The following is a 16,895-nucleotide window of genomic DNA, read 5'->3' as shown; positions in this document are numbered from 1 at the left end:
TGGTACTTAGTTTTTGTTGCTGTTGTTTTTCGCTTAATGATATATCTTGGGAATTTTTCCATATAGCATTTTCTTTCTCCTCATTCTTTTTAATGGCTCTTTAATAGCTGCATACAATCCCATTGTGTGGACTTAACTGTAATTTAAAACTAATGCTCTATGAATGAGTGCTCCAGTTATTTCTAGTTTTTTAATATTATTTTTTAAATGTTCCAGTGAACATCCTTGTATGTATGTCTTGATGAACATTTGAAAGCATTTTCACAGGGTAGATTCTGAGCAGTGGTACTGCTGAATAAAAAGGCATGTGCTTTTTAAATTTTCAGGCAACTTGCCTAATTATCTTCCAGAAGAGTGTATGCTCCCTGCAAAGTATATAAGAGAGCCTCTTTCTCTCTCCATGCCTGTGTCAGCTCTGGATATCATCAAACTTTTAAAATTTCCACTCTGCTAAGTGGGGAGGAAAAAAAAAAAACCTCTTTGCTTTGATCTGTAGTTTTTAACTATAAATGAATTTAAACATCTTTTCATATGTTTGTTCACCATTTATATTTCTTTTTCTATTGACATTTATATTTCTTTATCTTTTGCCCATTGTTCTATTGGCAGTTGATTTTTACGAGTTCTTTGTAAATTAAGGAAATTTTCCCTTTATTTTATATTTGCTGCTTTGGGCAGTTATCATTGGTCTTTCTACTTAATGATTTTTTTTCATAGAAAAGATTTTCATTTTAAATAGTTAAACATATCTCTTTTTTCCTTTTTGGATTCTGGGTTTTGTGTCCTACTTAGAAAAACTCTCACTACTCCAAGGGTATAAATAAATTTAGCTGAGATTTCTCCTAGAAATATTTTCTGGGGTTTTTTTGGCATGTAAACATGTGATAATCAGAAATGTATTTGGGGACAAGAAATAAGATAAATACTGCTTTATTTTTTTTTCCAATTAACCAATTGTATGTCTGTAACTTAATGAATAATCCCATTTTTTCTTGTTAATTTGAAATACCAGCTTTCTCTTAAACTAAGTTCCCATATATATTTGGGTCTTCTTCTGGATATTTTATTATGTTTTATTATGTTCTATTACTATTTATTCTCTAGTATCAGTTTTAATTATTATAGCTTCATATTATGTTTAAATATTGAAAGAGAGAATGGCTACCTTCTCTCCAATTATTTTTTCTGAGTTTTCCTAACTCTCCTGTTTATTTTTCCAGATAAATGTTAATATCATTTTAGGCTAAACTTTAATTAAGTTACCACATGACAGGGAGAATGACCAGTACATCTGAGAGTACTGCTCATTTTTCTTGGTGTCATAAGGAAAAACTATATCTTCAGAGTGAATAGGTGGAAAGGCTAATAATTGGCTAGAGAAATACACTTGAATTGGTTGAATATACCCCAAATGCATTAAAAGAGTCAGAATGGGAAAAATGGCTAAAATTTTTTTTCTTTTTTTTTTTTCTTTTGATCTAAGTTGAGAAGAGAGGAGATGGATAGATGTGAGGGGTGGTTTACATCATAAGCATTCTAAGTGAAACAAAATAATTTCATTGTGTAGAATAATAAAACCTGAATATATAAGCCTATTTTCTTTAAGTAAGTAGCCACGTTTAAATGAAATTTTTCTCTTGGAGGGGAAAAAGAGCATAACAGCATATTAAAATGCAATTCCTAAAAGCAATGTAAACCGTTTTTAAGTTCGTATGTAAATGGGAATAGAAGTGCAAAACAAATTACCTGTCATGGATCAAGCCACCACATGTTTAACTGGTGCCATTTGTGCTTGGGTGTTAGATGAGCATGTCTTTGTGTCTGTTCCATCATTCACTCTTGTGAGATGCATTTAATGCAAAATCCCTGGGGCCTTTTCCAATGTTGCGATTGCCTCATCACAACTCTAGTGCCTAAAATGAAGGAGAAACTTTGTGAAGGTTTCAGCAGGAAATATGGGACCCAAACCATCCTTCCCAGATAGGTTTGCCAGATAAAATACAAGATGCCCAGTTAAATGTTTTTGAATTTCAGATAACAGTGAATTTTTTTTAGTTTGTGTGTCCCAAACATCACCTGCTCAGGATGTAGCACAAGTATATCCCAAATATCCCATGGGATATATACTAAAAAATGTATCTGTTGTTTATCTAAAATTCAAATTTTATTGGGTGTTCTGTATTTTATTTGCTAAATCTAACAATCCTTATGTCTAGATCATATGTCAAATTCCTCCTCTTGCAATGTATTTTTTCTTAGAGAAACCACAACCTAGAGAAACTGAAAGAAGAGAGATTATTTTCTTGCTTATTTGCCCCAGAAGACAAGGTAGAAAACTTGGTGGAGATCATTTGGTTTAGGGTGAAATCCAGAGGACTTCAACCAAACTTGACAGGGCATATGAATCACCTTGTTCAGTTCTGGGACGGGGCTCAAAAGTCTGCATTTCTAACAAGCTCCAGGTGATGCCAATATGGCTGGTCCCCGGACCACACTTTGAGTAGTATAGTGGGACAAGTTTCCCCTCCCTAGAGGGAAGAGACTTTGGCAAAGGGCATTGCTAATTTTGGAAATGTTTAAACATCTGAAGCCAGAATGGTTGACTACTTTAACCAAATGTTGCTCTGTGTTCTTTGTCCCAGGTGCTGGCCAACCCACAACATTGTGACGTGGTTTTCGAGCTTCCAGATCACTCACCATTTCCTTACTGAGGGTGTCCCCTGGCAATCGTTTAACAAAACCCTAAGTGCAGGGGCTCCTCAGCATTCATCTAATTACTGAAAGGCTACTCTAAAAGATGGTATCTGTTCTTTTGTAGCACAGTGTTTGTGTTTTTCCTGCTTTCCTTTTTTTTTTTTTTTTGGCATTTGCACAGTATATACAAAAGAATATTGAATTGTAATGATCCTGAATAGTTCCAAAAAAAGGTCTTAGCATGGTCAAACAGGCTTACAGTTTAAAATGTGTTATTCTCTTCTTTGGGAGTTAATGAGATAAATGATGCAATAAACCTTTTTTTTTTAGCATTTCTAGGAATTAAAAACTTTATGTTTACAGAATTGAGCTGCAGAAAATGCAGGACATGCCAATTTGAGACATGTGGTCTTCTGAGACAGGAGCATACAATTAATGCATTTCAGAAACTAAAAATCACACCATCTAGCTCTGAGCTATAACTTGTTTTTAATGCAAAGATGCTAGTCTGATAATATATACTGTAATCCTGAAACATTTGTGTTACTTACTTTTTGAGGTGGAAGTCATACCAATAAATTATTGCACCGTTAGTGTTAGATTCTGTGTCCTTTGGAAGTTACGCCATTGCTGTAGCCTGACCCATCAAATAGAGAGAACCCTTGCTATACGGGCTAGGCTTACACTCTGGGACATTGCCCAAGGGTAGGAAGAAACCAGAGGGACATAATTCAGTCATCATTTCCAAAGTTATTACCAAAATCTGTGAGGAAGTTTAATCTTCCAAAGAGTGGTGGGTCAATGATAGCCAGGAGGGCTTTGTTGCTTGCTTCTCTTCAGGCTCTAGATTCAGTAAGAGGCTCAGTGTGGGACACATGGAAGCTCTCATTGAGATCAGCCCATCATTAGGTGTGACCACTGCTCACCCTTGCCTGCAAGTTCTCCTTGGGGGTCTGAAGCCCAGGTGGCTAAAGTAAAGCATTAAGTCCATCTTAATAGAATCTGAATGACATATGATGTGAGAAGCCACCAGCATGTGATCGACAAGAACCTACTGTTCACATCGTGCCCTGTCCACCCTCCTGGATACCTACCTGCTCTCCTCACGCCCTACATCACCAACTCTCTTTACTACCAAGAATTCTGGACCTTGCTCATGGAGAAGTTTAGCGAGAAACTCTTGTGGAGAGCTGGTTTATTTTTTGCCCTGTGTGATGAATTTCATCTGGCTAAGAAAGGAAGCAAGTTACTATAAAGCATCACATTTTAGATCTCCAGGCTGTTTTCTTTAAGACTGGGGAAAGGGGGACTATTTATTCTGCCTTAAAATGATGGCAAATAAGTGATGATGACAGATGACATTTTGTGAATGTAGACTCTGGATATACTCCTAATAGGTTAATGTAGTCATAAAAGGAAATCAAGTAGATGTTTTTCTGTTATGTAAGCAATAATTTTTTTTCTGTGTCTTATTGAGTATGACTAGCAATTATTTATTTACATGCTAGACGGTTCTCTGCCATGCGGGTTCCATGTAAGTACAGAAATTTCCTCAGCCACTGGAGGTATTTTGACCATTTTGTCATTTGGATGAGCTGTTGTTAGATTGAAATTTACAGATCATTTCATTTAAAATTGTGCCTTAGAAAATGCAAAGCTGTTGCACATAGTCAGTGATGAATTAAGGATGCAGTACATTGAAGAGAGATGAAGTCACCTCCAAGTTCTCAAGACTTCTCATGGAGGTGTTCGCTGTTTTACAGGAGGAAAAAAATTTTAAAAAAGAAAAAGAAAAATAGAAAAATTTAAAAAAAGAAAGTTTTGAAAATGTACAGATTAAGTCCAATATTTTGATTAACCACCTGCATGTTTTATTAAATATTTTGATAATGTGGATGTTTACACTTTGCATGATACTAGCAGAGTACTTTACCACCAGTAATGCACAAACATGTACAATATGATTATTCATAACCAATTTTTATAGAATACTTTTTACATGTGGAACTCCATCTGTTATGTAAGGATTATATGAATATTGCACATTCTCTTCTGGTTTCACAAACTCATTTATACATATTTCTTAGTGAGACTCATTGTACATGTATTGAAGCTAGAATCAAGTCAAGAAAAATCAAGCCCCATTCTCCAACTGCGAAATGTGCTTTTCCATAATGAACAATAGTCACCAGCACAGAATAATCTCCAACATTTTCTAAATTCTAATTGCCAACTGTTTCTATTTATATTTGATTTATATTTCATTTGGAGTCTGTTACATGGCAGCTCAAGCAGACTACATCTTGTTTTTTCCAATGCAGCATAATGGGTATGATCTATTTCTTTTCAAATAATCTTTGAGATCCCAGGAAAAAAAAAAAGTGCCCTGCTCTGTTGAGCTACAATGTAAATGTGTTTGTTTAAAAAACAGATGAGGCAAGTGAGTGATTTATTGTTCCTGAGGAAGTATATCTTTTTTTTTCTTATACTTCAAAAGCTTGTCCCTTCTCTTTCTTAAGGAAGAAAATGGGTAACTCTTTGTTTTTCACTTGCAAACTTTCATGACATGTGTTCATTCTTTCTGTGTAGTGTTACTAATGCAATACATATTATAGTTATCTATACACAGTGTAAGACTTAACAGGCTGAAATGATCCACCTCATATGTGAGTCCGTCCAAAAGATGTTACTGTTCTGGGTGGGCCAATGTTCTATATCAGTTACACTAACCTTCATTTAAAATATTTATTCTAAAATGCCTCTGAGAAATAGTAAAAAATAAACATAAAAAAAGTTGTCTAAAATGCAACAGCTTTTATAGTAAATGTACATTTATAAATAAAATACTCAAATCAACTTTGTATTTCATTGATTTTTTTTGAGGGGTGGGGGGCCAGTTTTCTTACTTGGGGAAGAGATAATCAGGCTGTCTCTCTCTTGCAGCTTTTGGTCCAGAGTTACAGGGTCAGTTGATGGCAATGATGCATATTTGCATATGTATATTGATGCATCTTGAGGTCAGCTATTTAAGGCAAATCAAACTTACTAGCTGATTGTAGGAGTCACCAAGGAATTGCCTGCCACTGAAGGATTCAAACTCCTTGAGATGAGAATCACAATAACCAGGAGAGACCCTGCAAATACCAGAGGAAATTGTCTAAAACAACCAAATGATGGCTTATTTCCAGTACTGGCTAGAGAAAACCATGTCAAACCCTTTTTTTTTTTTTTTCAAATGAATATTTATTAAAATGAAAGTACACTATGGTGGTTTAAAAGTAGAAAACTTTAAAATAGGATTAACAACCAGAAATCAAGATAACGGGAGCTCCCAAAGGCAGATGGAATTAATCAATTACAATTTTCCTCTTGATTCCGTATTATCCATTTATGCAAAAACTTCTCCAACCAAAATTCTGTGAAATATTGAATGACTTTGGGCTCATAACTCCTTTTAGAGTTTTTGCTCCTTCACAAATTAAAACTCTTAAAAGATCATAGTAGGTATTTAAATACTTGTTGATTGATGCAAGATTTCATTTGCTAGGAAAGTTTAGTTCAAACTCATCTAAAAAGTTTTTGAGAAATGAATGCAGTATTCAAAGTGGATTATATCTCAACGTACACACCCTGATTTGATAGAGAGGCACTAGCTACAAGCTTCCAAGTTTCCATCCTTTAAATCAGTGAAAGAAAGGAAATCTAGGCTTTTCAGTTTAGCTTCTGCATTATCAGTAAACTCTCTGGAGGCTTTCTGTAGTGGAAGCCGAGGTGGGCCCATTGGAATCCCAGAGACAAGAGTCATGATGGCTTTGGTCTGTGACACTCCAAAACCTAGTTTGACCACAAAGTTGATAAATCTCTGAATACAAAACTGATGGTTCAGGGCCGAGGAGAAGTCCTTCCGTTCAAAAGCCTCCAACATCTGATTTGTCTTTTTTCCCAGGTAGTTATAGGTACTGCCCACTGCTCCCGTTGCTCCCATCACCAGAGCACTCAACAGTTGCTCATCCACCCCAAAAAGGAAAGCAAACTGTTGCTGGCGATTCTGATCAACACATTGCCCGAAGTCCAAGAGATCTGTGTCACTGAATTTCAGCCCTTGGAAGGTGGGGATCTTCTCCTGAATTCCATCCAACAACTCCTCAGCAGGAATCTTTACCCCTGTCAAGGCAGGAATGTGATAGTAGTGAAACGGCAGTGCAGGGGCAGCAGCGGCCACCTCCTTTAGGAAGTTAATCAGGACATCTTTGTTCCATGGCTTGAGAAAGAAAGGTGCAATGACAGCGATGCCATCGGCTCCTATTTTTGCTGCATGTTGGGCCAGTTCTTGTGACTCCTTCAAGCTCAGTGCTCCCACATGAATTACTATCTGATCCAATCTCCAATCTTTGCCTCCACCTAAGGCACCGTCAGTCACCCTTCTCTGATCCCTGTTTACACTATTTATCAGAAGGATCAGTGCTAGTTTTCATGGTCTGACATCTCCATTGGATGGGAAGCAACTTGTTCCTCCCTTCTGTCACCCACTCCTCCGCGACCCGGCAGCGCTCTGAGATGCTCAGGGACAGGCCTTCTCCTGTCGTGCCATTCACAAAGATATTCTTCACTCCCTGTTCTTCTACAAGATAATCCACATACCGACCAATGACTGAGAAGTTGATTTCTCCATGCTCAGTCATTGGCGTGATGGTCGCAGCAACAAGACCTTGAAGTTTCTTCTTCGGGGAGGCCATTGAGCGGCCACATGCCGCCGGCCCACCTCCACCGCTCCACGCCGCGCTCCCAAGCGCGCTCTGTCAAACCCTTTAAAGCCGCTATATTCTGCCGCTTTTTCCAGTGCTGACCCAATGCTCCCTCTCACTGTATACATACAGTCTGTTCACTGAGGGCCTTTCTCTCCATTGTTGAATCTGGGAATATCCTTTGAAAAGGTGGCATCCTGCTGATACTGTATCAGCAAAATACACATGTATCTTGCCTGGCACTGTGTCTCTAATTTGTAGGTGATTGCAATAACAATCAAATTCCTTGAAAGTTTCCACCCTTTTAAGACGCAATATTCTAATTGCTACTGCAAGTTGTATTCTGCTTCTTTTTTTTGCAAAGTTTGGTATGCAGTTAGTAGTTGCTGCTGTTTCCATATAAAACTGAATTATTTGCCTTTTGTAAGAGAATTTTAGCAACTATTGAAGTAGTTTAATATATCCCTTGTTATTTAAGTGAAAGTTTATTCAACTACAATGCATTTCAAAACAAAGAAAAGATTGTTATTCTAACATGTGATCTATGAATAACGTCTTTATTAAAAGAAGAACATTTTACCTGGGATAATGTTGAACTAGCTTTTTTTCCATTGACTTTCTTCAAGACCTAAGGACTCCTTTTTAAGGTCTGAATCTGGACCACAAAGGATCTCTCCCCATCCTTTGGCATTATCTAAGTCAGGGGTCACAAACTTAAATGACTGGAGGGACCAGCTAGGTATTGTAAATGAGAACCAGAAGAGGACAGTATTAAGAGAGTGGTATAGACTATGGCAAACTGAAAAAAGAACAGTTTTGTCTAACAAATGAACATATCTATGAAACAGAAACAGATTCACAGACGTAGAGCACAGACTTGTGGTTGCCAAGGGGGAGGAGGGGTGGGAGAGGGAAGGATTGGGAGGTTGGGATTCGCAGATGCAAACTAGTATATGTAGGATGGATAAACAACAAGGTCCTACTGGATAGCACAGGGAACTATATTCAGTATCCTGTGATAAGCCATAATGGAAAAGAATATATATGTATAACTGAGTCAATTTGCTGTACAGCAGAAATTAACATAATACTGTAAATCAACTATACTTCAATAAAATTTTAAATAATAATAAACATTGGCACTGGTGCACAGAAAAAAAAAAAGAAAGAAAAAAAAAAAGCAGTCCTGTCTAAAGAAGGAGGCAGGTACCCAGCTCTAACCAATTGTTTTCATACGAAATCCCCAGCTTTTTAAATATTGACAATTCAAAGCATTTTCCAGCACAGTGCCAACCAAAATTGTGAGGCTCCACAAAATATACCCACAAGTCCAGTTTTGTTCTCAGGCCACAACCTGTAACTAAATCTCTTTTCTATCAGCTGCTACTAACTTGCTGTGTGTCCTTTCATTTGACAAATATGTCGAGATTTGTCACCCAGATTTTTGCTTTTGGAGTGTCTTGGGTCATTCAGAGAAAGAAGCTGATAAAGCCATTAATCAGCAGGTTGTATCGCTACAATTCATGACACTTTTCAGCATTATTTGTGTATTATCATAAAAAATTGCTCTTTTACAAGCACCCATGTTCAGCATTTTGCAGAACCATGCCCTTCCCCTTCCTTCTTTCTTCTGAATGACTCAAAAGACAAGGCAGAATCTTTTCTGAACTTGTTTAGCACCATTTTATCAACTGTACTTTTGCAAGCATTGTTTTATTTGTCAAAAAGCAGTTCTGGCACATGAGAAGATAAATGTATGCCTCCGCATTTTATAGATGAGGAATAGAGGTATACGAGGAATAAGTGACTTATTCTGAACGAGTGTAAGATTTTACATAATTGTGTATTTCAACTGGCTCCAGTCAGGAGGGATTAGGTGAAGCTCATATTCAACTGTGCCTGGTCCTCATGTCTGGGACCCCACATGAGCCAACTAGAGGGACCCCTGAGCATAGCTGGACTTTGCAGGATTTAATCCGCACTCAAACGGAGACTAGAACACTCTTTTTATAGTAAACTTACACTTATAAAATACTCCAATAGACTTAGTATCCAATTTTTACCCCTTTGGCATGACCTTGGACACTTTGGTGTTTGCTGGAGAGGAGGCCAAGGAGTGTCTCCACACCATCCATACCTCTGGCCAGAGCTGCAGGGACCTCTCTCCTGACACACACCACCTGCAAAGCCTCCCCCGCCCAACCCCAAGTCTGATCTCCAGAACTGGGGAATACCAGTTCTGCCTGATAGATAACCCAACTTTTGTGTTGCTAAACTGGTCCTCCACTTTCTCAAACTCAACAGCCAAGGCCTGAACAAAGGAAAGGTCCCTCTCTAACCACTCTGTTGGGGAGAAGACACTGAGGGTCCAGCTCATTGATTCCTATAGTACAGTATCATTTCACCACAAACGAATTCATTCATACAGGAATCAAGGCGTTTCACTTTTTCAGCAGGAATAATGACATTGTCCATGAAAGCCTGTTTTCTTCATTGTCCACCAAGGAGAGAGAGAATAATCATAACAGGCCCTGTTGGTTTAGAAAATACCTTGGCTGGGGAGTTCCCCTACAGTCCAGTGGTTAGAATGTGGCACTTTCATTTCTGTGGGCCCGGGTTCGATCCCTGGCCAGGGAATTAAGAAAAAAAAAAAAAAAGAAGAAGAAGAAGAAGAAAAAAGAAAATACCTTGGCTGAAAGTGACTGAAGTATAACTATAGGAAGCCCCTGTCAAACATCATGTCAAGCACTACACCCTCACTCTCAATGGTACAATATTAATTACTGTCCCAAGCTCTGACCTTGGAACATTCAACAGTTCCTCCTGAATTCATGAAAAGTTGTGATGAAAGTATTTCACGTTTTCTAACACTTTGAAAATTGAGAAGCTGCGTCTTGTTTATATGCTAACACTCTGGGAAACAAGTGAAATATTTGATTAGAGAAATGGAGAATGCCTATTCTGAGATGATCCAAGAAAGTTTGAAAAGAACAAAGGAATTTGCCTTACCAAATGGTAAACTTTACGAGAAAGAGAACAATAAACAAAGTAGGTATCTTGGGCAAGGATGGATAAACTAATTATAATTAACACAACAAAGTATATGGCCCAGAAACAGACCCAAGTAAACATAAAAATGTTAGTGCATAATAATGATAACACAAATCAGTAGATAAAGGAGGGACAGTTGATTAATGTCATCTCTTCATCACAAAATTAATTCCAGATGAGTTAATTTTTGTCAAGTGTGAAAAACAAACACAAACAGGAAAAGGAAGAATTAGGATTTAAATATGCTTAAAAACATACTCAATAAAGAGAATTTTAAACAAAATTTAAAAGTAATAAGAAACTAGGGGAAATATTCTCAACAAACATGACAAAGGGTTAATATCCTTCACATATGAAGTCCTTTACAAATCAATAGAAAATGAGCAAAAGGACATGAAAAAGCTGACAAAAAATAAATATAAATGACCAATAAACATGAAAAAAAGCTCAGCCTTACTTGTGATCAAAGAAATGCAAACTTTAAAAGTAAGATAAGGCTATCTCTACCCCCCCAAAAATAGAAAGTCCTCAATTATATTAAGAATTTTAAAACTTCTATATCACAAAAAGAAAGTTTTTAATAAAGCTACAAACCAAGAGAAGTTATTTGTCACACATACAGCCAACAAAGAATTAGCATACAAACTATATAAAGAACTGCAAAATATCAATAAGAACAGGTCAATAGAAAAATGGACAAAGGACATGAAAAGGCACTTCACAGAAAACATAACAATATATATATATATATATATTCAATTTTATTAGGAATGAAATGCAAATTAAAACAATTATGAAATGCCATCGTATACCCGTGAGATTGATAAAAATTTAAACTTTGATGATATCAAGTGTCAGTGAGGATGTGGAGAATGGGAACTCACACACTGCTGATGAGAATGTATATTGGTAAACAACTGTGCATTATCTAGTGAAGTTGATGAAGCTCATACCCCTTGATGTAGCAATTTCACTTCTAGAACATAAACACCTTAGCCTAAACTCTAGAGAAGCTCAAGAAACTCTCACAGATGTCCATGGGACAGGTTCAAGGATGTCCCTCACAGCACTGCTTTATATAAATTACAGTACTCCGTTTTAGCAGTGAAAAATTAGTGAGCCACGGAGTGCACATATACACTTGGATGAATCTCAAAAAACATAACATTAGGTTAAAATAGCAAGACACCAGAGATTACATACAGTATGATACTCATTGATATGAAGTCCAAAGGCAGTAGAAAACTAAGCATTATAGTCTCTGTGGGTACATAATATATGGTAAAAGAGCAAAGCAAAGAAATAATATAAACAAAATTCAGGATTTGTGGTTGAAGGAAGGGAAAGCTGTCAGGGAGGGCACACCGGAAAGTATCAACTTGATTGCCTTTTTATTTTTTATCATCCACTCATAAGTGCTGTTTTGTTATGAGTACCTTCAGGCCCACGAGATATTGCCAAACTGCTTTCAAAGGTGATTGTTCCAAGGAGCCTGACAACAGTGTGTGGAAGACCCTATTTCCCCCATCACACCCAAAACTGGCTAAGTCAGGCTTGTTAATTTTTACCTCTCTGGTGGAAAGGAAATGGTATTTCATTGCCTTCATTTGCATCCTCCTGACTACTGATGAAGCTGGGCATATTTTTATATCTTTATTGGACAGCCCAGTTTCACTTCCCTGAATTACCTGTTCATTTCCTTTGCAAATTTCCTTGTTGAATTTTTTTTCTTTTGTTTTTATTACTTTATAAGGATTTGTAAGTATTCTAGATCCTAAATCCTTTATCAGTCACACACATTGCAAATGTTTCTTCTCAATCTGTGGTTTGTCTTGTAAACTTTATTTTGTCTTTCAACAATTTTAAATTTTAACATAGTAAGTATATGAACATCTGTGTAAGCTCTGTGCTTCTAGAGCCTCATTTAAGAAATCCTTCCCTACTCCAATTCTATAAAGGTATTCTGCTACTTACTCTCTTAAAATTTTTTAAAGTTTTGAAATTCACATTTAGATCTTTATCAAGTGAACTACAGATCTAATGTGTTTTTTTCCCTTTGGATAGTCTATTTTCCCAGATCCACTTATTAAATACCTCATCCTTTTCCTGCTGATTTGTAACATCACTTCTTTGAGAGACTGTCTTGCAATATCTGAGAGTCTGTTTCTGGGCAATAATTCCATCTCTTTGATCTATTTGACTATCCCTACACCAGTATCACATTGTTTTAATTACTATATATCAAGCCTTGATATCTGGAAGGGCAAATTTCTTCCTTTCTCAAAATTGTCTTGGCCATTTTTGGACCTTTACCCTTCCATATGAATTTTAGGAATAGCTGTAAAATGCCTGCTGGGATTTTAAGCAAAATTGAACTTACAGACTATAATTTTCTAATTGGTATTGTTAGTATACAAGAATACCACTGATTTTTTTAAATGTTAATTTGGGGCACAGCAACTTTGCTGGACACTCTTATTAGTTCTAATAAATGCATTGTTTATCATTTCTCTTTGATTTTCTGTGTAGTTAATCATCATCTACAAAAAAAAGTTCATCTCCTTCCAATTATGTCCTCATTTTTTCATGTCTTATTTTATTGTTAAGATGTCTAGTAAGTGATGATAATGGGCATTCTTATCCCACACTGCTATTTATATAGGCAAAAAAATTGGAAAACATCCTAGATGTCTAACAATAGGGAAATAGTTGTGAATACTATGGTACTTCCTTATAATGACATTTCTGCCATTAAAAAATAGCATTTTCAAAAATTTTAATTTAAATTATTAAAATACCCACAATAAAATGCTACATAAAAAGCCATTTATCAAATTAAATATGGTTCAAGTTTTATAAGTAAAATATATTATATAACATATGCTTTGTATTGTGTATGTCACTCAAGTGTCACCAGTTTTCAATGCCTACAGGATTGAGCTTACCCATGATATCCAAATATAAATCCATGCCCCATCCCACAGGACTATAAGAAGTCTGGTCCTCTCTGCAGTTAGTTATGGTGATCTTCAGCATGTCCTGGTTTTTGTTTCCCACCTTCCATGCTTGACTACTGCCCCAGGCTGCTGCTTCTGTCACTTTTGCCCATTTCAGCATTCCTTCTATACTTAAGCCCCAAGCATGAGTACAAGCCATCACTCCTTTATTCTTCAGAGACCAGCTAAGAGAGGACTCCTGTGGTTTAATAAACTTAAATAAGTTTAATAAAGTTGACAATAGCACAGCCAAATTACAAGGCAAGAAAGAAAAACATCAAATTGGAATTCATGTACCATTGCACTTAAAATCCATTGGCCAAGCCTGTTCACAGGGAGCCATGTCTTCCTTCCTCCCTAGCTTCCGGCCTCTGGCCTGCTGCCGTGTTCAGAGACACATTCCTCTCAACTAGACTTTGCTTTTTCATATTCTCTCACTCTCTCCTCCCCTCACCCACCACCCCTGCTCCTTGGAGTGCACCATTGTATTCCAACATGCTAGAGGAATCAGAATCAAGCCAGCTAATATCACGATGATTTCTCAGGGCTACACTCAGCCCACAGTGAAGGCAGCCTTTACCTCAGTTAACATCTCAGTCTGAAGAAGGAAGACAGACTCTGGAGGTGCAATGTTCAAACCCCAACTCCACCACTTCATACTTGTGACCTTGGGCACGTTGTTTATCCTCTCTGTGCCTTGGTTTCCTCACCTTCACAGTGGAGATAATAATAGAATGTAACACATAGTGTTATTGTAAGGACTAAATAGGATACTGCATTTAAAACAGGACATATTCTAACATATAGAAAATGTTAGCAGTTTCCATTAGTGTTGGGATTACCATGTGTTAGTAGGAATACAGTACAAGTTGTAGGAGTGGAATTACTCTACCGATATTCAGGGCTACAGTAGGAAAAAAAAAAAAAACTTTTGCTGAACTTGTTTCTCTATAGCTTGACAGTCTCACCAGTGCAGCTCTTCTGAGAAAAGAGAGTCTGCCCCCAAAATAAATTCCAGCATACCGCATTAGGGCCACAAAGAGTACAGAGATAGTTTCAAAGCATCCTGCAAAGGAACTATGTAACAACTCAAAAAGAAATAAAATATTGGAATAGATAAACCAGAATATCAGTAGCAGTTATTTTTGATTTGTGGGATTATGAATGATTTTTATCCTAACTGCACACTTTTGTGTGTTTTGCCAACACTGGCCATCTATTGCTTTTATAACATGAAAAATTAAGAACAGTAGAAAATATAGAAAGAAAGCCATCCATACCAGATAAGAGTTTATTAGAATTTATTCAATTACCAAAATTCTACAATGAAATGTAGTCTAGGCTTGAATAAAGAGAGAATTCATCTGGATATTGAGTCTTGGCAAAGCCTGGCCATCACCATGTGACCATATTGCTGCTCTGGGAGTGGCCTGTGAGCTTCTCAGCTGCAGCCTCTTAACTCAGATAATTAGAATTCTGTTCCCCTGGGGCATACTCAGATCTGAACATGAACTTGTAGCTGACACCAGATGCTCATCCCCATTTGCAGTTTACATGTGGAGAATTCACCCTATCCTTAAAAGTGGGTTGCAAAAATGCTTCCATAAAACTTACGTCAGTTGTCTAAAACCATTGCGTTGGCACTTTCCAAGTTTAGTATGACCTTGTATTTACATAGCAGAATGTACTTTAAGATAGGAAAAAGGATCCTGTTAGAAGTTAATGGCAAATGCCCTCTGCCCTCAGAAATACAACAATTAAGATGAATCAGAGGCTCCTGATTTTGAATCAGATCTGCTCTCCTTGAGAAAATAGATTTGGGGCCTTTTCCCATCCTACTTCTCCTTGAAAAATAATGGCAAAGCTTTCCTTACTGGATTTTGTCATGGAATAGAATCCTAGGAACGTCTAATAACAAAAGCCAACAAAGGGAAAGCAGATAACAGACTCCCAAAAAACATGGTAACTTGACATAAATGAGCATTTTGCAAAGTGTGTTCCTCAGATGTGTTATATGAAATGTTCTTCAGGAAAAGGATTCCATGGTCAACCATGAGTAGAAAGCACCAGATATCGTTTTTCTTGGAGGTAAAGAATGCATATTAAAGGCCTGAACAATTCTGGAGTAGTCCATTTGAATTTGTTAAACCCACATTTTCCTAAATATATTTCATCAAGAAACTATTCCATACTCTTCTCAACATTCTCTTCCACTTTGGAAAGTATTGACTGAACAATTAATACATTTGGGAAATCACACAAGTATCTTGATAATATACAGACTTTTTTTTTTAATTCTTAGACCATTTTAAATTTCGTGATGCCCAACTACAAGAATGGCAACATTAAAACCAAATGGGAAACATCTGGAACTATGAAAGTAGGAAGTGGAGGCTCGTGAGAGATAAGGACCAAGGCAGCTGTGGGAATGGCTGGAATTCATTAGCACTCTTTAGTCAAGGTTTTCTCCTAAGAAATTTCTAATGGAAAGTAATGCTGTCATTAGGAACCCTGTCAAGAATATGGTTGAGGTACTCATTTCTCAGGGCAGGACAAATAAAACTTTTGTAGGGTGTCAAGAGACTGAACATTAAAGGAAACTATAATGTCCATATCTAACATGCCTTTCTCTCTCCTACCTTCTCCCAGCACTCAGGGGGGAAAGCTCTAAAACTAGTATCCAAAGATCTCAAGCATTGCACCACGAGCAAAGATTCCAGAGGGCTGCTGAAATCTTAGAAAGTGTATAAACACCTTAAGCTGAATTCAGGAGACTAGGCAACTAACATGAGTTAGTATTGACCTTTTGTGGTTTTTTGTTTTGTTTTTTTCACTGTGCCACACAACATGTGGGATCCTAGGTCCCTGACCAGGGATCAAACCTGTGCCCCCTGCAGTGGTCATGAGGAATGCCAAACACAGGACTGCTGGGGAAGTCCCAGTATTGAAAAAGCATATCACTGCTGTATAGCACAAGAACTCTACTTCACTTCTCTGTACGGTAGAAACTAACACAACATTGTAAAAAACTATACCCCAATTAAAAAAGAAAAGAAAGAAAAAGCATATCAGACAATCTATTCTGATAGACTAAGAATGTACTGTCTTTCAGAAAGCCGGTACAAGGATGCTTGTAAATTCTGATATTGGTTGTCTATTTGACCAGCAACCAGATTCCCTTCTGGACCCAAAGATGATATTGTTTGGTGATTCAAGAGTATGCAACAAATGCCATCGTTTCTTCTGTTTGGGTAATCTTTTGAATGGGATAAACATGCCCTTGTCTAACTTCTTAGTTTATCTTTGTAAACAAGGGGGAAAAATAAGGTAAGGATATATCTTTTGCTTTAATGAATCATTTAATACAACATTTTTGTAGTTTGAGTAAAACATTTGTGGTAGTTCCCAG

At 37.0% G+C, this 16,895-nt stretch overlaps 2 protein-coding genes across 9 annotated transcripts in view; one reads left to right on the top strand and one right to left on the bottom strand.

Annotated features, from left to right (window-relative positions):
- Nucleotides 1-5,550, top strand: part of LIMCH1 (LIM and calponin homology domains 1) — a 340,048-nt gene extending 334,498 nt beyond the window's left edge. For all 8 annotated transcript variants that reach the window (XM_081248348.1, XM_081248345.1, XM_081248346.1 and 5 more), the window contains one exon: nt 2,643-5,550. In XM_081248348.1, coding sequence (XP_081104474.1) covers nt 2,643-2,668 — 26 coding nt within the window. In that variant the 3' untranslated portion in view covers nt 2,669-5,550. The remainder of the gene's footprint in view (nt 1-2,642) is intronic.
- Nucleotides 5,551-6,198: 648 nt separating this feature from the next.
- LOC308611995 (N-acetylneuraminate lyase-like) lies at nt 6,199-7,451 on the bottom strand. Its single transcript, XM_081224193.1, has 2 exons — nt 7,201-7,451; nt 6,199-7,076 (listed from the first exon to the last, which is right to left on the bottom strand). The coding sequence occupies exons 1-2, from the start codon at nt 7,428-7,430 to the stop codon at nt 6,344-6,346; spliced, it is 963 nt and encodes a 320-aa protein (XP_081080319.1). The 5' UTR covers nt 7,431-7,451; the 3' UTR covers nt 6,199-6,343.
- Nucleotides 7,452-16,895: the final 9,444 nt, after the last annotated feature.

This window comes from Mesoplodon bidens (assembly GCF_964165515.1).
Source record: "Mesoplodon bidens genome assembly, chromosome: 1".
NCBI lineage: Eukaryota > Metazoa > Chordata > Mammalia > Artiodactyla > Ziphiidae > Mesoplodon > Mesoplodon bidens.
The sequence above is the reverse complement of the archived record's forward strand: the minus strand, read 5'-3'. Positions and strand labels throughout refer to the sequence as shown.